This window comes from Mirounga leonina, unplaced genomic scaffold (assembly GCF_011800145.1).
Source record: "Mirounga leonina isolate KUSES-001 unplaced genomic scaffold, KU_Mleo_1.0 Mir_173, whole genome shotgun sequence".
Classification (NCBI taxonomy): Eukaryota; Metazoa; Chordata; class Mammalia; order Carnivora; family Phocidae; genus Mirounga; species Mirounga leonina.
In genome coordinates, this window is record NW_023270447.1 from 79125377 (window position 1) to 79151083 (window position 25707).

The 25707-nt window shown below is 38.7% G+C and overlaps 1 protein-coding gene across 13 annotated transcripts in view; it reads left to right on the top strand.

The window, feature by feature from the left end:
• The window catches only part of EIF4G3 (eukaryotic translation initiation factor 4 gamma 3), a 338415-nt gene that overhangs the window by 306217 nt on the left and 6491 nt on the right, over positions 1–25707 (top strand). For all 13 annotated transcript variants that reach the window (XM_035019573.1, XM_035019576.1, XM_035019574.1 and 10 more), the window contains 5 exons: positions 3729–3901; positions 9711–9836; positions 11373–11454; positions 13323–13421; positions 21831–21977. In XM_035019573.1, coding sequence (XP_034875464.1) covers positions 3729–3901; positions 9711–9836; positions 11373–11454; positions 13323–13421; positions 21831–21977 — 627 coding nt within the window. The remainder of the gene's footprint in view (positions 1–3728; positions 3902–9710; positions 9837–11372; positions 11455–13322; positions 13422–21830; positions 21978–25707) is intronic.

A 25707-nucleotide genomic window follows, 5' to 3' on the forward strand; every position in this document is an offset into this window, starting at 1 on the left:
GGGTCATGATCCCAGGGTCCTGGGATCGAGTTCTGCATCGGGCTCCCTGCTTAGCCTGCTTCTCCCTCTCCCTCTGCCTGCCGCTCCCCCTGCTTGTGGTCTCTTTCCTGCTAATAAATAAATAAAATCTTTAAAAAAATAAATAAATAAAAATAAAAAGTAAAATTAGCTTTCTAGGGGCGCCTGGCTGGCTCAGTCAGTAGAGCATGTGACTCATGGTCTCAGGCTCATGAGTTCGAGCCCCACATTGGGAATAGAGATTACTTAAGAAAATAAAAATGGGGCACCTAGCTGGCTCAGTCGGGAGAGCATGCAACTCTTGATCTCAGAGTTGTTGTAGGTTTGAGGCCCACGTTAGGTGTAAAGATTACTTAAAATATTTTTTAAAAAATAATAAAATTAGGCTTGTAGTTTCAGAGCATAGATTATATCTTATTACCTTTAGTGTATTAGTATGTTGTGCTAAAGGCTTACAGAGCACCTCCTAAGAAAGAGGTTTTTCTAGCATCTTAGTAGGTGCTATTATTATTAAAAAATTGGGGTGCCTGGGTGGCTCAGTTGGTTAAGCATCCAACTCTTGATTTTGGCTCAGGTCATGATCTCATGGTTCTGAGATTGATCTTAGCGGGGAGTCTGCTTGAGGATTCTCTCTCCTCTTCCCTCTGCCCCTCCCCCAGCTCGTATTCTGTCTCTCTCTCTCAAATAAATAAATAAATTTTAAAAAATAATAATACAAATTAATATTTATTGAGCCTTTGTTTTGTGTTCGGCAGTGTGCCCAGTCCTTTTCTTATGTATATTCCTCACAGTAACTCTATGACAAGAAGTTAAGACTGAAAGATTGTTACACTCCTAAACTCACATAGTAGTAAGTAGCAGAGCCGGGATTCAAACCTACATTCGTCTAACTCTACACCCTGTGTTTTTAGCCTCTGTGATATATAGTCATTGAGTACCTAAAATGTGCCAGCCACATTTTGGGAAGACTGCCTGGATATTCTGTAGTATATATAGTGAACAACATAGTCTACTTCTGTGGGTCATTTGTGGAACTTACCTTCTAATGGGAGATAAAGAGTTGCCCTAAAGATAGCTAATAAATAAACAACAAATACAAAAAGAAAAATAATGTTTCAGTGCAGAGAAGTAAAACTAGGTGATATGATAGCCAGTGATTGGGCAGTCACAGAGACCATGGGAGGTGTCCTTTCAGCTGAGTACTGAAAGAAGTAAGAGTCAAACCATGGGAAAATCAGGGAAAGGGCAAGATTATGAATTGCTGAGACATTAAAAGTACCATGATAAAGGGGCGCCTAGCTGGCTCAGTCAGTAGAGCAATGTGACCCTTGGTATTGGGGTTGTAAGTTCGAGCCCCACGTTGGGTGTAGAGATTACTTAAAAATAAAATCTTTTTTTTAAAAGTACAGTGATCTAGTTAGTTGACCCTGTATGCAGATCCAGTGAATAAATTCCCACTGGAAGACACTTAATCACTTCATGGAGCACCTGGCTGGCTCAGTCGAGAGAGCATGAGACTCTTGATCTCGGGTCGTGAGTTCGAGCCTCATGTTGGCTGTAGAGATTACTTAAAAATAAAATCTTTTTTAAAAAATGAAGACATTTAATCAATTCAGGTTAAATACTAAAGATATGTGCATTCATTTCCATGCTCTCCTGAAAAAGCATTATAATGATGATGGACTTTAAAATGAGGAACTCACAAGGGTAAGGACCATAGGGAATAGACAGCAGCAACATTCTGGGAGTTATAAATTAGAAGGATGGGTGGTCATTTACTCAATAGGCTATGAATGTGCATAAGGTGCACATGGGGCTGAAAAAGGAAGGATTGATTGGTTAAAAGTGTATTTAAGACAGTTTTACGTGACACCTGGGCCGAATGTTTCCAAAAATACCAATGTCATAAAAAGATAGAAGGGAAAGAAAGGACTGATCTAGAGTAAAGTAGTCTAAAGAGACATCATGCACCCTGACATGTGATGTTGGGTTTTTCGTTGTATCCTAGAACAACAACAAAAAGCTATATTGGACATTTGGGGACAATTGTGGACATTTTGAATATATACTATATATATATATATATATATATATATCAGATAACATTTATTTTTTTTTATTTTTATTTTTTAAAGATTTTATTTCTTTGACAGAGAGAGACACAGCAAGAGAGGAAACACAAGCAGGGGGAGTGGGAGAGGGAGGGAGAAGCAGTCTTCCCGCTGAGCAGGGAGCCCGATGCGGGCGGGGCTCAATCCCAGGACCCTGGGATCATGACCTGAGCCAAAGGCAGACACTTAACGACTGAGCCACCCAGGTGCCCTCAGATAGCATTTTTTTTAAAGATTTATTTATTTTACACTTGATCTTAGCCAAAAGGCCGAGAAGCGATAAAAGATTTATTTATTTTAAAGCAAGCAAGCCTGAGTAGGGGCAGAGGGAGAGAATCTCAAGAAGACTCCCTGCTGAGTGTGGAGCCGGATGCAGGGCTCCATCTCTCTCGACCCATGAGATCCTGACCTGAGCTGAAATCACAAGTCTGATGCTTAACTACTGAGCCACCCAGGCCCCCCTATCAGACAGTATTTTTATTGACATTATATGGATATTAAAATCCTTATATATATGTAAAGAGAACTAACGATGAATCACAAATGAAGTGAAGCTATATATGTGTACATTGTACTCTTCAATTTCTCTGTAGTTTGAAAGTGTTTTAAATAAAAAGTGGATGTGGGGGAGGTATGAAATAAAAGAGCAGAGGGGAAATAAAGCAGTGGTGAGAAACCTAGATGTGCCTTCCTCCCTTCCTCAGTCAGGAGGCTGCCCTTCTCACACGTATCTTCCCCCTCAGAAGAGCTACTCTCTTCAGAGGTTTCAAGCAAAGCATTTTGGACTCAGAGTTGAGTAGCTGAGGGCAGGGAGGCGCCCACTGCTGTTACAGATTGGTGATTCAGCAACCCTGGCTTCCAGGCTTCAAAGACACGAACCTAGCCAGATCACCCTGTGGTAAGGACCATTTCACAAGCCCCACGCCCCAAGAACTTCCTAGAAGGTTTTAGTACCTAAGCTAACCTTAATGCCTAGGAAGGAAGACCTTCACTGAAGATTTTGCAAATATTAACAGACCCAAACAGAATTCTCTCAGTTGCCACATTGAATCGTTTGACTCATGATATTGAATCTGTTTCATGATATGCCATTTTCAGTTTTTTAAATGAGTGTAACACAGGTAAACATTTTCAGAAAAATACATTTTTGATTCTGGTTCTTTGAGTAATCTGTAGTGAAATTGTTAACCTAAAAACATTAACCTTGTAAAGATCCTCTATTCTTTTGTTTTTAAATATGACTAATATTGCCCATATCAGCCTGCAATTTACCGAGCTATATTAATGTTTAAAAAAAAATTGGGGGACGCCTGGGTGGCTCAGTCGGTTAAGCGTCTGCCTTCGGCTCAGGTCATGATCCCAGGGTCCTGGGATCGAGTCCCGCATCGGGCTCCCTGCTCCATGGGGAGCCTGCTTCTCCCTCTGCCTCTGCCTCTCTCTATCATGAATTAAAAAAAAAAAAAAAAAAATTTGAAAACTATCTTGTTTGTGGAGCTTTCTACTCACTTTGTCATAAGTATAAGATTTTAAACACTTGTTTTAACACTCTGGTAATGGGATCCAGGTTTTAGAGTAAGCTTTTATTTGCTGTTTGAACAGGAAGCCATGCAGTGTGTGGAAGAGCTGAATGCCCAGGGCCTGCTACACGTGTTTGTGAGAATGGGAGTGGAGTCCACCCTGGAAAGGAGCCAGATCACCAGGGATCACATGGGCCAATTACTCTATCAGCTGGTGCAATCAGAAAAACTCAGCAAACAGGACATTTTCAAAGGGTCAGTATCCTCCTCAAGAGTGGTATTCAGTTCCTAGGCTCTTGAGTAGTTCATTTTAAAAGTACATATATTTTTAAGTATTTGTTTTCATAGAGTAAAATTATGTCCAGTATAATGTGTTGATGTATAATATTTTGATAGTATGTTGGTGGATATGATGGCATTTGGTGTATATTGTGCTAGGGCATAAAGTTTATCTCTTGGTTTCCTAAATTTTGTTAGACCTGTATTACTGTGTAAGTAAGGTAGCAGAGACCCCTTAACCTCGGGGAAACTCAGGCCCTCACCAGCCCATTTACATGGAAACCCTGCATGTTCTTTGAGGAAAAAGCTCTTTTTGTGTGAGGAAAATTCTGGATAATCTACTTAAACCTAAAAGCCTTATCCTTTCAATAAACTGTGGTTCTGGGTGCCTGGGTGGCTCAGTCGTTAGGCGTCTGCCTTCAGCTCAGGTCGTGATCTCAGGGTCCTGGGATCGAGCCCCGCGTAGGGCTCCCCACTCCGTGGGAAGCCTGCTTCTCCCTCTCCCACTCCCCCTGCTTGTGTTTCCTCTCTTGCTGTGTCTCTCTCTGTCAAATAAATAAATAAAAATCTTAAAATAGGGGTGCCTGGGTGGCTTAGTCATTAAGCGTCTGCCTTCGGCTCAGGTCATGATCTCAGGGTCCTGGGATCGAGCCCCGCATCGGGCTCCCTGCTCCACAGGAAGCCTGCTTCTCCCTCTCCCCCTCTCCTTGCTTGTGTTCCCTCTCTCGCTGTCTCCCTCTGTCAAATAAATAAATAAAACCTTTAAAAAAAAAAATCTTAAAGTGAACTGTGGTTATTTTGGCCAATGAATGCTTGTCTGTCCACTCTAGCCTCCTAGAAGGAGGTTAACTCCAAATTGTTAATGATTTAATCTGTTCCAGATTGGTTTCATTGTGATTCTTGTTGATGGCTGCTTTGATGAAGTCTGGCTGTCACTAGTGTTGTATACTCATCAGATCAGGTTCTGATATGTTTGTGATCATCACATGTGCATGGATTGGATTCTTTTCTGTACAGCCTAGAATCTTACCCAGGCTTAGGTTCTGAAATCAATGTTTAAGGCAAAAATTTCGTTTGAGGAGCCATGTTGTGCAAATGTAAACATAGAAACACACCCACCATTACCAGGTGCCCATTCTCTAATCAATCAGGAACTAAGACCTCCTGAAGGCTGAACATCAGATTCACATCTCACATTTCATCCTCAGCGTATACGTTCATTGGGTAGAATGGCAGTAAGAATTCTGCATTATTTATTTTTCTCTTTATAAATCATTTTGGCCAAGCTCATTGTACATTCTTGTAAATTAAATGCACATGTGATGAAATGCCACTGTATGTCTTTCAGATATGGTCAACCCTTAGAATAAGGTAACCATTAAATGCCAAAGTTGAGTGTATTTAGGAATAATTACTCATTTGATTTTGTGAGGAATGATGACAGTGTCTTCAAGGTCTTAGAAAATATATACTTGCCCCTAGGATGATTAATAAGCTGTCTTTCAGCAATAAGGTAGTTTGTGATGAATTCAGTGAATGACTAGATTAAGGCCATCTACCTTAGTAAGTAGTTACCTTAGTAAGAAACTGTGGCTAAAGTTGCTATGACTCTTGGCCTTTAAGACTTAGATGGTTTCCCAGATTCAAAAAGAGAAATCAGTTCACTCCAATAACCAGCCAGTGTAAATAGAGCAAATGAGAGTATATGAGCCCTCACAAATAAATTTTCTGTGCCGACCAACTTGAAATTACAATGTCAAGCCCTGCAAACTACAGCTGAGGTCACGATTATATTAATTTATAAATATTTGCTTCTTTATCATCTATTATGATGTATTCACCAGAAAATTTTGTAAATGAGAATGCTGGATTACTGTTTACCCTTTCTGTCTTTTTTCAAACTATACTCTTAAGTTTATTTGTATCTAGAAAGACCCCAGGAAGTGGGGTCTAGCTTCATTGCTTCATTGAACTTGTGAGGTGCTAGCTTGATTTCTAGACTATCTCCAGGTGTTGGTATTTCCCTTTGGGGGATTCCTTGAGGAGAAAGTGTCATACCCAGACATCCTGTCTACACTTTCATTGGTGGTGGTGCTGTTGCTGCTGCTGGCAGTACAACCACCACCTTTTATTTATACTGCAAATGAGATTAACATTTCTGTGTCTCAGTAGCTACTTCATCTTCCTCTATCCCTACTTCCTTCTGCAGCTAGAGATAATGCAGTGACTCCAGACCTCGCTTTTGTTACTTTGTTAGACCTAACCAGGTCATCCTTAGGCTGAGATCCCTATGAAGACCCTGTTCCTTCCTAAATGGAGAGGCCCAGCAGTTTTTTCTAAGATGGACACAAAGTGATAGCCACTTGTCATTACCCACCAAGAGCTTTCTTGCAAAAAGATCAAGAGTTTCCCATTTACTTCTAAAGCCCAAATTATAAATAGTTCATACTGTCCAGAGAGGCCATTTCATTTGAGCCACAGAAATACCCTGAGTGTTTGTCTCTTCAGTCCCAATATCCAAAGACCTCTGTCTTTACATAGCATTGTGGGCAAACATCTAAGGTCAGCTTCCTAGGATGCTGCTACCCCTTAGATGCTAATTTCTAAGCAGTTGTTTTTTTTGTTTTGTTTTGTTTTTTATTTTTTAAAGATTTTATTTATTTGAGAGCGAGCGAGAGAGAGAATGAGAGAGAGAACATGAGAGGGGGTAGGGTCAGAGGGAGAAGCAGACTCCCTGCTGAGCAGGGAGCCCGATGCGGGACTCGATCCCGGGACTCCGGAATCATGACCTGAACCAAAGGCAGTCACCCAACCAACAGCCACCCAGGCGCCTATTGTTTTGTTTTGTTTTTTAAAGATTTTATTTATTTGAGAGAGAGCACAAGTGGGTAAGGAGCAGAGGGAGAAGCAGACTCCAGCGGGGTGAGGGGCAGAGAGAGAAGAAGAAGCAGACTCTCCGCTGAGCAGGGAGCCAGACGCAGATCATGACCTGAGCTGAAGGCAGACGCTTAACTGAGTGAGCCACCCAGGCTCCCCTTCTGAGCAGTTGTTAAAGCTATTTCTGCCCAGCTCCCCAAGCCAGAGTTGGTGGAAGGTAGAAGGCCTCCCTGTTTACTGGGCCCTGATCAGCCAACTATTAATCTGCCATTTCTTCTCCAGAACCCTTCAAAGCATGCGCTGCTACTGAATTCTAATGCTAGACAGAAGTTTCAAATAGGCTCAATGTGTCACATTGTTTACTAGATAGTTCATCAACTCCAAGCATAATTGTTGCCGCGTATAAAACAGAATCCCCATGGGGTGCCTAGGTGGCTCAGTTGGTTAAGAATCTGACTCTTGGTTTCTGCTCAGGTCATGATCTCAGGGTCGTGGGATTGAGCCCTGCATTGGGCTCCACTCTCAGTATGGAGTCTGCTTGAGATTCTCTCTCTCCCCCTCTCCCTCTGCCCTTCCCCCTGCTCGTGCTGTAGCTCACTCATGCCGTGAGCTCGCTCTCTCTCAAATAAATTAATCTCAAAAAAAAAAAGAAAAAATAGGGCGCCTGGGTGTCTCAGTCATTAAGCATATGCCTTTGGTTCAAGTCATGATCCCAGGGTCCTGGGATCAAGCCCCGCATCGTGCTCCCTGCTCTTTGGGAAGCCTGCTTCTCCCTCTCCCACTCCCCCTGCTTGTGTTCCCTCTCTCACTGTGTCTCTCTCTGTCAAATAAATAAAATCTTTAAAAAAAAAAAAAACTCTTCTTTGTAGTGATCCTCTGAATATGATACTAAAGTGTAAGAAGCTTTCATCTTCATTCATTTCTTCCTTTTACCTGTAATTAGATTCTTTTATGACCAGTCATAATAATACTTGACCTGTCTGATTTTTAGATGTCCTCCCTGTCTCTCTCTTGTTTATCTATATCAAGATACATTTTTAATTATCACAATGGAGATTGTAGAAGATGCTGCTGATAATACCATTTCCAATTATGAAAGATTGCTTTGCCTTTTCAGCAAATTTCTGATCAGAACTTCAGTGAACTAAAAAAATTTTTTTACTTTTAACCATGTACCCCTTTCATTAAATTTTAGATAGGAACTCATATATAAAGTAAAAGTAGAGCCTCCTTAGTTGAGATGGAGGGATGGATGCCTAAAGTCCCACCTGTGGACTTCACCAAAGTTTAGTCCATTGGGTGTAACGGTCACTATGTACCAAGAAGCAAGGGTATGGTATAGCTCTGTTTCATTCATTCAGCCAGCAGAAAATGTGTATTATACAAGGCATTGTTACAAGCTATGTAATAGGCCAAAGACATAAAGATAATTACCTAGGAGCATTTGTACACTATGTGTTTTTCTTTAAGAAATGTACAAAATGATTTAGGAACTGTAAGTCTGAAAAGAAATAAGCCTCTTACAAGCTTGTTCTATAGAAACCCTATGTTGGGCGCCTGGGCGGCTCAGTCGTTACACATCTGCCTTCGGCTCAGGTCATGGTCCCAGCCCCGCATCGGGCTCCCTGCTCAGCGGGAAGCCTGCTTCTCCCTCTCCCACTCTCTCTGCTTGTGTTCCCTCTCTCGCTGTGTCCCTGTCAAATAAATAAATAAATAAAATCTTAAAAAAAAAAAAGAAACCCTATGTTCAGGGGTGCCTGGGTGGCTCGGGGTTCTGGGATCGAGCCCTGCATTGGGCTCCCTGCTCAGCAGGAAGCCTGCTTCTTCCTCTCCCACTCCCCCTGCTTGTGTTCCCTCTCTCGCTGTGTCGCTCTCTGTCAAATAAATAAGTTCTTAAAAAAAAAAGAGAAGAAAACCCTGTGTTCAGCAATATGGGTTTGACCAATGATTGTGTTCTGCAGACTGTCTCATGATGAACTGACTAATCAAGAAATAGAAAACAAAGACAAGAATATGGGTATTTTTTAGTTGTAATATGAGATGAAAACCACAGATCTGCTGAGAGATCTGGGCTGCTATAGTTGTCTCATGGGCTCATTAAATAGCTTAATCTATGCCACTAAGCATAGAACATGAATTGACATTATAGGATGATTAGCCCAGAAATCGTGGAGTCCAGCCAGATTATGTTCCATCAGTGGCATATTAACTGAGCTTAAAGTGTGCACATAATGAGAGAATAATCAAGTTAATCTGTTGTACAGCAAGTAGATGTCAAATCATTATGAGCTGTGAGGCCAGAAAGTTGGTATCAAGGATTCAGGAAGCCCAGAGTTAAGTAATGTCACAGAGCTACAAACTGTTTTGAAATGGCACCTTCACAAAGGTAACCCTGCCTTGTAGTGGTATCTCTTTTTAAGTGAGAATTTTCAATGATGTGTAGACCTCTATGGTAGGTACACAGAATGGCGTACTCCTGCTAAAAACTGAACTATAGTGAAAAAGCACACATTTTCTGTGTGCAGAGATCTGGAAGGCTGTGAAGACAAATACACCTGCCCGTGCCCTAACACTCATTCATCCCTTTCTTTACAATTACATGTATGTCCTTTTAATTATGTGTATGTCTCATTTACAAATTTACTTTTGTTTTTGTCCCTTTTAATATGCTATATATGGGACTAACAAAGTCTTGAATTATGTTTTTATACTTCTAAATGAATAGCTGTGATTTTTCACCCTAAAAATAAGCTCTTGAGAACAAGAATTTATCAGTTACTTTATGCCTAGCATAGTAGCTAACATAGTAGGTGCTTTAATAGATATTTGTTGACTGATTTTTGGTCTCTTTATTTAATCTTAACTTTTGAATTACGTTTGTGTGAATTTTTCTCTTGTTCTTTTTCAGTTTTTCAGAAACACTGGAATTGGCAGATGACATGGCTATTGATATTCCCCACATTTGGTTGTACCTTGCTGAACTGGTGACCCCCATGTTAAAAGAAGGCGGAATCTCCATGAGAGAACTTCTCATGTAAGTTGTACTTTTTATTTGTGTGTGTGTGTGTGTGTGTGTGTGTGTGTGTGTGTAGCAAGCTAAACTGATGCCAGACTTACCAGCTAACTCTAGCGTAGTGCTGTTCCCTTGGTCCCTTTGGAGGCTCTTGGATGTAGCCTGTGACTCTTTACAACTTCTCATTTTAGGGGATTAAGAAGTACAAACTGTTAGAAAGTAAATAAGTCATGGGGATGAAAAGTATAGCATAGGGAATATAGCCAGTAATATTATAATAACTTTGTATGGTGACATGGTAACTACACTTATCATGGTGAGCATTTTATAATATATATAATAGTCAAATCACTATGTTGTACACTTGAAACTAATACAACTATACTTCAATTTTAAAAAAAGACATTTCAGTATAAAAATATTACATTACACTGTATTTACAGTGGAGAGGTCATGGGGATATGATAACCCTGTGGTCCATTGAGGTTAGCAGTGTTTGTAGATAATCGGCTCCAGAATCACTTAACTGGAAAGTTATTGCTCCTGGAAACTTAATGTTAATCTGACTTTATGTCTGTCATTGCTCAAATGCTATGAGAAGTTATTTCTACATAATAGCTTATCAGACTGACATCTGCATGGTACATGCTCGGGTTATAATAAAAGGAACTGCATCTTAGGCATTCCTAGATTTGGACAGGAGTTGGAAATTGTTGCTACATTGTACAGGCTAATTTTTCCTAAACTCTTCTTTACATTAGTATTTTCCCAAAAATCGTTCATATAGTCAAACTCCACATACTGTGTGTCCCTTTTGTTTGAGGTTCACAGCATATTAAAGAATGTGAGAATTCTGTAGTAAAACAAAACAACAAAAACTATTTAACTTTGGGCACCTGGCTGTCTCAGTCCGTAGCGTATATGACTCTTCATCTCACGGTCATGAGCTCAAGCCCCACATTGGGCATAGAGCTTACTTTAAAAAATAAAATAGAAATTAAAAAAAAAATTTTGGCCTTGTTTAATTCAGCGTTGCCTCACTTAATTGTAGAATCCTTTTCTTGAGGAATAATTATTCATATCCTATGGAACACAGTGTGGGAAATACTGATTTAGACTATGAAAAAAAATGCTCCCTTTCTGTTTCATCCATAGTCTAAAGAACAGCTTCCTTTCTTAAAAATACTTCATAACTAAACTTTGCAACTCCCTCTTAACTAAGGTTCTTCTCTCCTTTAGGCTTGAAGTGGTATTTATGTAAATAGATGATTAAGTGAGACTGATCATTGCATTGCTCCGATCACTGAGGCAATTAGAGAAAAAGGCAAAACCCAGGAATTCTAAGGTCCCTTTCTAGCTTCTCCATGAAGCATAAAGTGAACCTGAAGGGTGAACTACTTCTGCTGAACATTACTTAGAGCATGTCCTGGAGCTTTCTCTTGCCCATTATTATTTAGGTTGCATAGTATCTGTTCTTTTGGCACACATTGTTTGCCTACTATTCTAGAATAGGGAGTTTGTTCAGAGGAACTTAATCACTACTCCTGTCTTTTACAGAGAATTTAGCAAACCTTTACTTCCTGTTGGAAGAGCTGGGGTCTTGCTTTCTGAAATATTGCACCTTCTATGCAAACAAATGGTGAGTATTAAACCGAGTGTCAGACTCAACAGCATATTAGGAAGGGCAGTGATTTTTGATCTTGAGTTATCTGTGAATAGCTTAGGTATCACTGTGCAAGTATTTCTGTAGCCTTTTATTATTTGAAAAGAAGAGTGAGATCTCTGTTTCAGTGTCTTACAGAGGTGTATTTCTCCTCTGTTAGTAGTAACTTGGGAAAGAATTATCTAATCTCAACTGGATTTGGTATAATTCTAGAGAATCTCAAAATATGTTGTATTTGTGGCTAGTAATTTTATCTTCTTGAAACAAAATGGCTACATTATTTATACTTTTTAATAGATTTCAGTGAAAACTCCTTGCTTTCAGAGAAAGGTAAGATGCCTAACTAAAATGATTAATTTCCTTAATTTTGGATCTCAGGCTAGGTAATCTGATTAATAATAGGTATTAAAAATGATTCTACAGGATTGTGAATTGCTGTCTTAAAGTTAAATTTAATTTAGTTTAATAAATACTGCACATTTCTCTGCAAAGCTCTATGCCAGGATCCCGGTGTACAAAGATAAAGCCTTCAAAGAATTCATAAACTAGAAAGGGAGACAGACAAGTCTAAACCAAGACTTTCAAAAGAGTGTATCAGTGCTATATTAGAGGTCTAAGAGGTTTGGGAAAGTGGGGTTAACAACACCTGGGGTGAGAAACATCAAAACAAAACTCATACATGAAAATTCTGGGGTGATTTCTGACTTATTCAAACCAGAGCCAAAGGTATTGGGATAATAGATTTCATTGTTTTATAGGCATCAGTAAAAATGTTTTGTTTCATTTCTCCCTCTGAATGTACAGAAGTCCCTTTGTATTACATCACTGTACCAGTTATTCATGGATGGGTGTACTAAATAGCCTGGTCTCTAGTTCTAGTTGATTATTTGTTATTAGTACTATTTGCTTGATGGCACTAAAGTTTTTATCAAACCCTAATTTGTAGGTCCAGAATTCGTTCCTCCTTTCCTAACCTACTTCACTTTAGTCCTTATTAAAAACTCAAATTCTTATTAACATTTATATGTAGAAACAGAAAGCAGATTCTCATTTCTCCTAACCAAGTTCTCATAGAGCATAAATTCTGGAGTCAGCCTGAGTTTAAATCCTGACTTTGGTAAGTTATCAGCTATGCCTTGGGCAAGTTACTCTATGAAATAATCAATACACGTTTCATAGCTGGTAGCCGCGGCTCAAAGGCTGACATTTCCCTTTATCACTGTGACTTTATTCAGGCAGTGGACTTGTACCTTCTCATCAGTTTTCCAGCTGACAACAGCTCTTCTCTGTTGTTTCTTGGGCTCAACCTTGTTCCTCTTGTCCTTGAAATACTTCTCATTCCTGGTTCAGGAGCAGCAACCTCCTTAGTCATTCTTATGTTAGCATAATTGTGATCCACTGTGAAGAGGGGGGGATTCCAGTGAGGCTTGATGAATGGCTTTAACAGCAGATGTATATAACACTATCTAGGACAAGAGACACTGTTGAATTTATGAACTCTGTGAATTGAACTTTTTTTAGGTGCTTATATTCATAAATCCCAAACATGAGTTTACAGTTCCCCAGATTAGTCATCTGATAAAGTAAGTTATTGAACCTTAAACAGCTGTACCACAGCCGTTCACCATTACATTTGCATACATTCAGACATCTTGGTGTGAAAGCCAGGAGTCCAGAGAAATTAACTTCATATCAACAAGGGAAAATTTTGAGTTTTCATTCTTTACAATTCTATACTCTTAACTTCAAGCAAGCCTTCTCCTCTCCTCCTCCCCCTCCCCTCTCCTCCTCCTCCTTCTTATCACAATGTAAAAGTAAATGGATTGGACTTATCTCTGTTTTAGAGCCATAAGAAAGTGGGAGCCTTATGGAGGGAGGCTGACCTCACCTGGAAGGACTTTTTACCAGAAGGGGAAGATGTACATAATTTTCTCTTGGAGCAGGTAAGTAAGAACAAGGCTTATACCTTCCTGTTTAATAGTTGTTGATCTGTTTCGTAGAATAAATGAAGGTAATTTCATTAGTAGTTCAGTCATTAAAAGTAGACCAAAATAGGAATCATGGTCAAGATATCATTTTAAGTCCATGCTTTAGGGCCACTCCAGCTATTCCTTATTAGATGATAGATAAAAATAAAATTTAAAGGATTTAGCCACACACACAAAACAAGCTACATATCTCCATGAACCACAAAGGAAGTTGATAAATAAAGCAGGGGTAATAGGACTAAAGCTATAAGTCTTCTCAGCTCTGGGTCTAAAAACCAGTAGAGACAGGCAGAAATTATTTCTGTGAGGTAATGAGGACTAGTATGCCCCTTATAGGGCAGAAAATTGGAGGACAGGCTTACTGCATAAAACCATGTAGGAACTCCATAGAAAGATAAATGCAAGGAAATAGACACAGTCGTAGAGCCAAAACGTTAGCTAGGCTGTCCGCTTGGTAACTGGATCCAGAAATCCACAACAAGCAGAAGACCCCATGGTCAATATAATATGGTTCTCAATAAGGAATTGTGGGGGATCAGATAGAGGCAACCATAAAAATATTAGATGAGGAAGAGTGACAGAGAAAGGAAACAACTCCCTCTCAAAATGATCCTGTAGGGGCGCCTGGGTGGCTCAGTTGTTAAGCGTCTGCCTTCAGCTCAGGTCATGATCCCAGGGTCCTGGGATCGAGCCCCGCATCGGACTCCCTGCTCAGCGGGAAGCCTGCTTCTCCCTCTCCCACTTCCCCTGCTTGTGTTCCCCCTCTCGCTGTGTCTCTCTCTGTCAAATAAATAAATAAAATGTTTTTTTAAAAAAAAATGATCTGTAAGGGTCGCCTGGGTGACTAAGTCAGTTAAGTTTCTGCTTTCAGCTCAGGTCATGATCCCAGGGTCCTGGGATCAAGTCCTGCATTGGGCTCCCTGCTCAGCAGGGAGCCTGCTTCTCCCTCTCCCTCTGCCACTCCTCCTTCTTGTGCTCCCTCTCTCTCAAATAAATAAATAAAATCTTTAAAAAAAAAAGATCCTGCAAATCAAGTCCTAAAATATAGGAAAATCGGGCGCCTGGGTGGCTCAGTCGGTTAAGCGGCTGCCTTCGGCTCAGGTCATGATCCTGGAGTCCCGGGATCGAGTCCCGCATCGGGCTCCCTGCTCGGCAGGGAGTCTGCTTCTCCCTCTGACCCTCCTCCCTCTCATGCTCTCTGTCTCTCATTCTCTCTCTCGCAAATAAATAAAATCTTAAAAAAAAAAAATTAAAAGAAATATATATATAGGAAAATCAAAACTAAGACCGCCAACAAAATTATGAATAAGTAGAAAAAAAATCACTCTTAAGTAAAAATGAAAATAAATCTGAACATTATTTTAAAGTAAGTATATTGTGCTGGATAAAGACACTGTGTTAGGTTACTGTGGATGTTAACTTCTAGATACTCTGGAGAGTCCTCCTGCCAAAAGATAAGAGCCTAGATAAAGCATAATTTATCTTGCATTGCTGGGTTCATAGAAAGTGAAGGTGATTTCTAAGGAACTAACCTAATAAGTGAGGAAAAAAGCCAGAGATGAAACCTGAACTCTTAAGCAATAAGCATACATGAAGGGCATATTGCTCAATGTCATTATAAGTGCTACCAAAAATCTTGGAAGAAGTTGAAATGGTCCTAGTTCAGTATTACCCTGGCCCCCAGAAGAAGCAAACCAAAATTCTTTTTGGAAAAAAACATTTGCAACTTAGGTCTCTTGATTATTTTCTACAAATTAACATTATCTAAATACATGGATTAATACTTAGAGTCCGTTTAACCTGTAATGAGATAAGTACCCATGAGTGAGAGTAAATAGGTAATAAATGGTAGATTTAGACCCCAAAGACTTAAGATAATGGAATTCTCACTCAGAATGTGACATAACGCTATATACAAAAGAGGAATTCACAAAAATGTGCAAACAAGAAAAGACTAGTCAAAATGAGAAGATTTGAAAAAAAACAAACTATGGTAGATTTCTAAGAGATGCTATGAGATTTAGAGGGTAGAATGAGAAAGTCTAACATATGACTAATTGGAGTCCCAGGAGGAAAAACAGAGTGAATGGAGAAGAGGCAATATTTGAAGAGACTATGACTAAGACTTTTCCTGAACTGATAAAAATAAGAATATATAGAGAGAGCACATGTATACTACAGAGGATAATTACATTGCAGTGAAACTGCATAATATCAAAGACAAAGAGGGCGCCTGGGTGGCTCAGATGGTTAAGTGTCTGCCTTTGGCTCAGGTCATGATCCCAGGGTCCCGGGATCGAGTCCTGCATCGGGCTCCCTGCTCAGTGCAGAGCCAGCTTCTCCCTCTCCCTCTGCCATTCCCTCTGCTTGTGTTCTTCTGTCTATCTCTTCTGTCAAATAAATAAATAAAATCTTAAAAAAAAAAAAAAAAGACATTTTAAAGGAGCTAGAAAGAAGTACGTTACCTACAAAGAAACAGTAGAATTTGCAGTAGCAACAGTGAAAGCCAGAAGATGGTGGAATAATCTCAAAATGCTGAGAGAGTATGTTAATCTAGAATTGTCTCTCCAACTAAAGTAACCTTTAAGAATGTGGGTAACACATATTTGGAGACTTAACAACACACTTCTAAATAACCCATGACTTGAAGAAGAAATCATAAAAGATAGTAAGAAATATTTGATTGAAAATGAAAAAACACGACATATCAAAATCTGTGGGATGAAATTCAAGCAGTACTTAGAGTGACATTGTTAGCACTGAACACCTGTATATTTAGAATAGAAGTGAGTTCACAGATCACTGACCTCATTTTCAACCTTAGGAAATTAGAAAAAAGAAGGGCAGATGAAGTTCAAAGGAAATAATAAAGATCAAAGTGGAAATCAGTGGAACAAAAACAATAGAGAAAAGTCAATGAAGTCAAAGCTGGTTCTCTGAGAAGGTAAAATTGTTAAATCTCTAGCCAGACTAATCAGAGAAAACAAAATTGAAAAAGAAGGTACTAAAATTACCAATAGAAAGAATGAGAGAGATGATGTTATACAGTTTTTAACATAATAATGGATCAGAGAAATTTATGAATCATTTTTATGCCAAGTACATCAATTTAGTTGAAGTGAACAAATTTCTTGAAAGGTACAAACCACTAGAGCTGACTGAAGAACAGATAATCTGAGCATCTATTACACTGAAATAGTTAAAAACGTTCCCACAAAGAAAACTCCAATCCCTGGTGTTTTCACTGTTGAATTCTATCAAACATCTAAAGAAAAAATACCAGTTCTGCAAAGAATTCTGTACCAATTCTTCAGAAAATTGGAGAGATTACTTGCCAACTCATTCTATAAGACCAGCATTACTCTGGTAATAAAACCAGACAAATAGATTTCAAGAAAAAAAAACTATAAACCAATATTCTTAATAAATGCAAAGAAGATTTCTCAACAAATTTTCACAGGTCAAGTCCAAAATTATATTAAAAGATTAATACATCACAACCAGTAGCATTTATCACGGGAATATTGTGATAACATATGTTATAAAACATTCAAAAATCAATGTGTGGCTGTATGGAAGATGAAGGAGTAAGCAGCTCCAGGATTACTCCTTCCACTGAAACAACTATTGAGCTAGCAAGATGTGTTAGAATGAGCTACTTTGGAATTGTGGAGCCTAGTCAAACATGTATGCTACCAACACCAGGGGAGAGCTTGATGAAAAAAGAATCTGGTAAATTTCAGTAACCTTGGCATTTTGCATGGAAGCTCTTAGTCCCTAGCCCTGTGGTAGACAGTAGGGGAGATGGTGGTGCAGTTTTCTGGTGGCCAGGTTGAGAAATGAAGACCTTGTCCTCCAAAGATTGGTGCTATGCCTTTTAATCTGCCTGGCAATTTACTGAGGGTCTAGTGCAGGGCCCGGCCATTATTTTAACTGCTTAGACCATAGTGGTTTCCTGAATGGTGTCTGTCAAAGAATTTAAAGAAACAGCACGTTTGTCTGTGGTCCTACCCACCCCACACTTTTCTCATTGGATCCATGCATTCACTGAAATCTCTGCAAGGTCACTGGCTGTGTGGGGAGATATAATGGGTCAGAGACTGTAGTGACCACACACACAGGAAGAAATGTAGTCTTTGTCTGAAGTCAATAAACAGATGACTACAACAATCTGAAATCCAGAGTTACATGTTACAATATTCAAAATATCTAGTTGCCAACAAAAAATTACAAAGCATATAAAGAAACAGGAAAATATGGCTCATTCACAAGAAAAAAGAAATTGACAGAAAGCATCCCTGAGGAAGCCCAAATGTTGGACATACCAGACAAGGAATTTAAATTAACTGCCTTAAATATGCTCCAATTGCTGAAGGAATCATGGACAAAGAACCGAAGGAAATCAGAAGAATGATGTATGATCAAACTGGGAATATCAATAAAGAGGTAGAAATTATAAAAACAAACCAAATAGAAATTCTGGAACTGAAAGTTGTAATAGCTAAAATGAAAAATTAACTAGAGGGCTCCAACAGACAAATAAAAATCTGCAAACTTGAATATAAAGTAGTTGAAATTGCTCTGTCAGTCAGGGGATCACTGATTTGGCACTAATTGGCTGCCATAAAAATCTGTCTTTAATTTTTGAAGTGAAATTTCTGGCATTGTTATATGAAACTATGAGTATCACTGAGTTTCTTAAATTTAAAAAATCCCCATAGTTTTTTTTTTTTTAAATAAGCTTTATGATAATACATATTGGAAAATTAATTCATTAAACATATAAAGGAGGGCACCTGGGTGGCTCAGTCGGTTAAGCGTCTGCCTTCAGCTCAGGTCATGATCCCAGGGTCCTGGGATCAAGTCCCACATCGGGCTCCCTGCTCAGCGGGGAGTCGGCTCTTCCCCCCACACACACTCTCCCCCCCTGCTCTCAAATAAATAAAACCTTAAAAAAAAAAAAAACATATAAAGGAGGCTTGAAAAGAATTGCTCAGTTTGAGGAGCAGAAAGAAAAACGTATCAAGAAAAACGAACAGCACCTGGGGACCTATAGGACACCATCAAGCATACCGTCATGGCCACTAGAGAGTCCCAGAAGGGAAAAGAGCGAGAGGACAGGGCAGGAAAAATATTTGAAGACATAATAGCCAAAAACTTCCCAAATTTGATCAAAGATAGGAATCTACATATCTAGGAATTTTAGTGAACTCTAAGCAGGATAAACTCAATGGGATTTACTCCCAAGATATATTACAATGAAACTTTTGAGTGACAAAGACAAAAATCTTGGGGTGCCTGGGTGGCTCAGTCGTTAAGCGTCTGCCTTCAGCTCAGGTCATGGTCCCAGGGTCCTGGGATCGAGCCCCACGTCGGGCTCCCTGCTTCTCCCTCTCCCATTCCCCCTGCTTGTGTTCCCTCCTTTGCTGTGTGTCTCTATCAAATAAATAAATAAAATCTTTAAAAAAAAAATAAAAATGAAAGGCAAATCCATAAAATAATAGTTATAAATATGTATAAATAGGCACACAATGTATAAAGATATAATTTATAAAAATAATGTTAAAGAAGCACTGAGCACAGAGAAGTAATCAATTATGAATATTGTTGTTACTAATAAAAACGTTTGAAGGGCAATTAGAAAAATGAGGTTTTAGAAAACCTGGTCTTCCCTATCCTGACTTTTGGCTTTTTTATAAAATACTTGGTTCAGTGACTTTTTTCTGGAGACCCTAGTACGTTCTGCAAGAGAGAGTGATGAACCAATCCATAAATTTGAAGCCCAGCCTTCTAGGCTCCGGGAAGATGAGGTAACTTATGCAGAAACACAGAGGTTCTGAGAAGCAAATGTTTCTTTCCAGGGACGATTACAAACTTTACATACAGCTCACCACCAACTCCCTTTGGCAGTGGTTAAAGGCTTTCATTTTCAAATTTTTACGTCATATTTTATTAATGAGCAATGTACTATATGTTTGATTTTATTGTTGTTTTTAATTGCTCTCAGACTTTATTTTTGTAGGTTTGGGGTTGGTTAAATTGGTATTCTATATAGCTCCTCTAACCTAAGAATAAATATGGAAAATGTTTCAAGATTTTGAAAAATTGATTTCCTATTCTTAAAAGAATTTATGGCCATCATCTTTTGCTTTTGTGTGTATATTTAAGTGTGGGAGTAGGATATTTAATTTATCAACATTGAATCAGAGAACTTGCAGTTATTGAAGCATGTTTCTAAAACTTCATAGGAAAATATTTTAAAATGCTACCTAAATGGTAAAGACAATTAAAACAGTAGGATGAATTTTTTTTCTCCCACAGAATTCAAGGTAGCTTTTCCTTCGTGGATCTGGGGAGGGTATAGGAATATATCAAAGTCTCCAAAGGTATTAGAGAAAAGCTGGTGCTAATAATCTTTAATAATCTGCTAATATTCAATAATCATTTTAATTTTTTTAACCACTCCTCTAAGAATTGAACAATTATGGCATGATTTCCTTTTTTTTTATGTTTAGTATATGTGTATAATCATAATTTTATGTACATGTGTCAGAATGGCATAAAAATCATCAATTTTTTCAAGTATTTTTTAACAATTTAGGTGAAATTCACATAACATCCAGTTAACCATTTTAAAGTGTACAATTCAGTGGCATTTAGTGTATTCACAATGTTGTGCGACCAGCACCCAAAATATTGTTATTGCAAAAGAATTGTTAAAAATTTAGTCAATCAGAAGTTTAGTTTTGTTTTGTTTTTTGTTAATAACAGTAGTTACATAATTGGAGATCTGTACATTCTTTTTTTTTTTCCGGATTTTTTTTTATTCTAAATGAAGAGATAGCTCTTCCCACTACCCTTTGGGTTGTCCATCTTTAGATGTGCCCTGTGGTTAGATGGTATTCAATTCAGGATTAAATTACCTCCTGGAAAATAGGGTATGTCAAATCTGTGATTTTTTTTTTTTTTTTTGCCCACATGTAAAGTACTGTGAAGGCAACTATGATGCTTATACTTTGTATCACTGGCATCAGGATCATAAAAGAAGCTCAGATTAGTGTATGAGCAGCACAGTGTTACGCAGTGGAAACAGGGTGTGGTCTTGCTGATACGGGGCTTTTCCCTTCCAGGTTAGTGGGTGGCTCTAGCAGGTGTATGCTCCTAGGAGTCCTGTTGGTGCCCAGCATGGTGCACATTCTTAGTGCACTGAGCCCTTGGAACTGGCTGAGGTTGGTGGTGGTCTTCCCATCTTAGAACAAGTCCTCCTGGTAGAAGTAGTAGCTGAGTCAGAACTGAACTCCCAACCCCCACCCTCACCCCCATCTCTGACTCTAAAGTCCATGTATCTGTGCTCCATCAAGCTGCCTCTTGTGGGGGCCTTAGGACTTAAATACGTGGTAGAGCGAGCCAGTGTTCTGGGAGAATTTGAAAGCGTGTACACTTGTTTTTATACTTTCCAGGGTGATTGTCAGGGATGTGAGACAACAGCCAGATAACTCTTATCAAGTATTTAAGAATAAAATGAGAGTAGCCTTGGACTGCCACTATCTGAGGACAGGAGAGGTGAAGCCAGTGCTCCTAACAGGGCTGCAGAGCTCCTTATGTGTGTTCAGGGAGCTTTCCAGGGGCCCTCTATGCCTGCCGCATGTCGTGAACAGTGTGTGTGGATGGTACTCTGAAGGCTGACGCAAAGGCATTTCTGCATTGGGTTGGACCCACACAGGCCATGATGATGTGGTTCATTGCAGTGACTACATATTTACAGTCTTTCTCCATACCAGCATATTCAGTCCTTTGGAATTGAATGATTTTTGTGGGGAAAAAGATCTTTTGTGCAATACTGATGAAACCCTTCGTTTTTGTTGTCCTCCATACAATACACTAGTTGTTGAGGAATTTTATAATATGGCATCATTTCTCTTAGATTCACAATGGTCACAAGGTGTTTGAAGGACTTCACCAAATTTAGAATTTTGACAGCTGTTCTGTGGCAGGACTGGTATTAAACCATAGGCTGCAGAAGGAGTTAAATTGTACTGTTAGTATTCCTGCCCTGCCATAGAGCTAGATCACTGCTAAGAGCACAACTGAATGATTTGGAGTGAGCATAGCCACAGAGATAATTCTTGAGGTCTTGCTGGTTTTTTGTTCTTAAGGAGAATCAGAGAGAGACGATATAAAAAGTTGGAGAAATATTCAGAAAGGTAGTGGAGTGAGAGTCTTAGAGAACTATAAATAAAAAATGGCTTCTGCTGATCATTTTGACTCTATGTAAAATAAAACCTATAGCCCATGACTTTGTTTTCCTCTCAGGTTGTTACTAATATTGACTTACATTAATACATATAACATTTTATGTTTCAGAAGTTGGACTTCATAGAGTCTGATAGTTCCTGTTCCTCTGAAGCACTTTCAAAAAAAGAACTCTCTGCTGAAGAGCTGTATAAGCGACTCGAGAAACTCATTATTGAGGACAAAGCGAACGATGAACAGATCTTTGACTGGGTAGAGGTATAGAGATTATGTCACCTTCCCTGATATCTCTGCAAGAACAAGTCTTGTGGGCTCCCTTTCATTCACATACAGGCACACCTCAGAGATAGTGCGGGCTCGATTCCAGACCACAATAAAGCAAATACTGCAGTACAGCGAGTCAGATTAATTTTTTGTTTTCTCAGTGCATATAAAAGTTATGTCCACACAATACTGTAGTCTATTAAGTCTGTAATAGCATTATATCTTTAAAAAGTACATAATATCTTAAAGAAAAATACTTTATTGCTAAAAAATTCTAACCATCATCTGAGCTTTCATTGAGTCATAATCGCTGATCACAGATCATTATAACAAATACAATAATAATAAAATAGTTTAAAATACTGTGAGAATTACCCAGATGTGACACACAGAAGTGAGCAAATACTGTTGGACAAATGGTGCTGATAGAACTGCTTGATGCAGGGTTGCTATAAACCTTCAATTTGTAAAAAAACACAGTATCACTGAAGTACAATAAAGTGAAGCACAATAAAACAAGGTATGCCTGTATCTTCCCTTTCGCTTCATAGGAGTATTTAACCTTATTAAGTTAGTTTTTATTTTTTCATGTATGTGTATTTGAAACTATAAGGCTGTTTTTTATTTTTATAAGATTTACAGTCTTGTATAAGGTCAAGTAAAACTATTCAAAACAGAAGCCATTTTTTCTGGGTCTCTCATTAGTTTAGGGTATACCCTACATTTTACTATTCAAAAAATAGACATTTTGGGCGCCTGGGTGGGTTAGTTGGTTAAGCACATGCATTCAGCTCAGGTCATGATTCCAGGGTCCTGGGATCAGTCCCACATCGGGTTCTCTGCTCAGCGGAGAGTCTGCTTCTCCCTCTTACCCTCCCTTTCTTTTCTTCTTCTCTCTTTCTCAAATAAATAAATACCTTTAATTAAAAAAATACATATTTTTTCTAAATGTTCCTGCATTTTAAATACCATTCTGGGTGAAATTAATAAATAATACAGTGTTATTGTGACTTGTGTTGGCTTTCATCTTCATAGTAATTCTCCCTTCTGAAAATTTTATACCTTACTTTTCTTGTGGAGTCTACTGATCATGTCTCTTTTTAATCTGCTACTGTTTTCCTTTAGTGATTCTTGTTTATGTAAGTATGTTTTATTTGTACACATTTTTCATGGGATCATATAATAATCCAAGTTGAAAGTCATGGGTGGCTAATCTGGTCCTCTCCCTCTTGGATAAATCCTTTTTTGTAGTCTTTGTAATGGCTTGTTAATTCTTTATCCACTCTTAGGCTTTGAGAAATAATGAAACTTCTGATAATTTGGGATTTTTTTTTAATCTATTTTCCTCCATGTCTATTCAGGATAATAAGTCTATCCTGTCATCTAGTTGGGAATCTTTTAATTAATTGTAATAGTTTACCATTATATCCCTGTCTCCCTCTCTAGGTTCTCTCATCCTTTCTTGAAATCTTGATATCCAGACTGTTGTCTGGTTACTCTTATCCAAACAGCCTGCATTTTCAGTATCCCTCTCACAAGTGACATGTGCAAATTGAGCATGACTGCCAGATGTGATGCAACAGTGTGGAGTTAGGCAGTGCTGTTCCATTTTTTGTTTTGGACTCTGTGCTTCTGGCAGACTCACCAAACTGAACTCAAACTGCTCTTTCAGTCATATGGTACGCATTCTTTTATGTTCCTCAGTTTAGTTATCTCTACCATCTGGAACTTTAATGCATTTGGTTTTGGAACCAGAATGGGGCTTTTAAAAATTATTTCTGCTTATGTTCATCTGCTTAAATAAGATACGAGTTTTGTCTATCAGGACAGTTTAGATTCTGACTTTGGTCATAAAATTTCCTTGCCATCTTTTTCACTTTGTGTCCTCCTTGCATTTCATTAATGCAATCAACTTTATCCCCTTCCAAGTTATGGGTAAAATATGTGAATGGGGCAAAGTAGCTTCCTTTCAGGGACAGGATCCCACCCGTACCCCCATGGACACTTCCAGCTGCTAACCTGTTTATTATTTCACATCATTTTGCTGTCTATTTCATCTTTCATCTTGCCCACAAGGGTACAGCTGCCATTACATAATTTGTCAGAAGCCTTGCTGAAGTCCAGGGAATATATACCTATATCCATCTGAGCTACCATATACTAATCAAATCAGAAAAGGAAAGGTTAGTTTAGCATCACTTGTTTTTCATGTACTTACTTATTCCTCCTGGCATACCCATCTCTTTTCTCTCTAAGACTTTTAAGCCATTTATGTGGTAGTTTGTTGTAGGATTTAGCATAGAATCAGCATCAGCCTTTCTGGCATGTTATCAACGTGCCTTGTTTTATTTAAAAATCCAGTCAGTGGGCACCTGGGTGGCTCAGTCGGTTAAGCGTCTGCCAATGGCTCAGGTCATGATCCTAGGGTAATGGGATGGAGCCCCACTTCGGGCTCCCTGCTCACTGGGGGACCTGCTTCTCCCTCTCCCCCTGCCCTTCGTCCCTGCTCGTGCTATCTCTCTCGCACTCTCTCTTTCTCAAGTAAATAAATAAAATCTTTAAAAAAAAAAAATAGAAATCCAGTCAGTGTTTACATATTTAACATTATTCTTTTTTGCCATGATTTTTCATAGATACCATCATTTCAACCATTTGGTCTTTAATGTTCTTATGTATCGCAAAATGATGCCATTTTCACCTCTTCATCTATGTTGGGCTTCATTTTTTTATATCACTATTTATTCTGCCTATTCTGGACCAACAATTGTTATCCTTACAGAGAAGACAATGGGTAAATTTCACTGAATGTAGATTATACTAATAAAGATGACTTTTAAAAAAGGAGAGAAAGAAAAAACAAAAATGTAATAGTAGTTGAGCTCATAGTACATGAAGACATTTGTTGCTCTAATACCAGAATTATGTAAATCTGAGTTTGCTTACCCAGTTAGCAGACCCATTTGCCTTCTTGTTCTTCCCATTTTTGTTAAGATCTTTGCTTAATCTGGGGTGCCTGGGTGGCTCAGTTGGTTAAGCATCTGCCTTCGGCTCAGGTCATGATCCCAGGGTCCCGGCATCAAGTCCTGCATCGGGCTCCCTGCTCAGTAGAGAGCCTGCTTCTCCCTCTCTCTCTGCTGCTCCCCCTGCTTGTTCTCTCTCTCTCTCTCTCAAATAAATAAATAAAATCTTTTAAAAAAAAAAGATTTTTGCTTAATCTGTAGTGTTCTCAACACTATTCTTCAGGTCTGTTCTATTCTTAAATATTAGAGTTACAATATTTAGCTTTATTTGGTAAAGCAATATGCAGTTTATTTCTTTATAAGAAACAGTCAAATGGTTTGGAAGTGGTGTTTATTATCTAATTCTTTTTAGCTAATTTGTTCATATTTTTTCAGAAGTATTTGGGAATTTCAGATGATACTCAGTACTTGAAATAGCTCTGTCAACCTATTTTTAAAGTATTGTTGAACCAAAAAGTAATGGTGTGTTTTTATTCTCTCATTTATTCTTCAAAAATAATTGTTCACACTTTGCGAAAGTAATTTCTGGGCCTAGACCAGTCTGGCTTCAGTCTAAATAAAGTTTGTTTGTTTGTTTACAAGGTGTAAACCAGCAACTGGCTATAACACATAAATCATCAAATCTTTTATATGTGGCTCTTGCCCCATCCTATCCCCATCCTCAGCTGTTAGCAGTAGCACCACATGTTTCTGTTCTTTTGGAG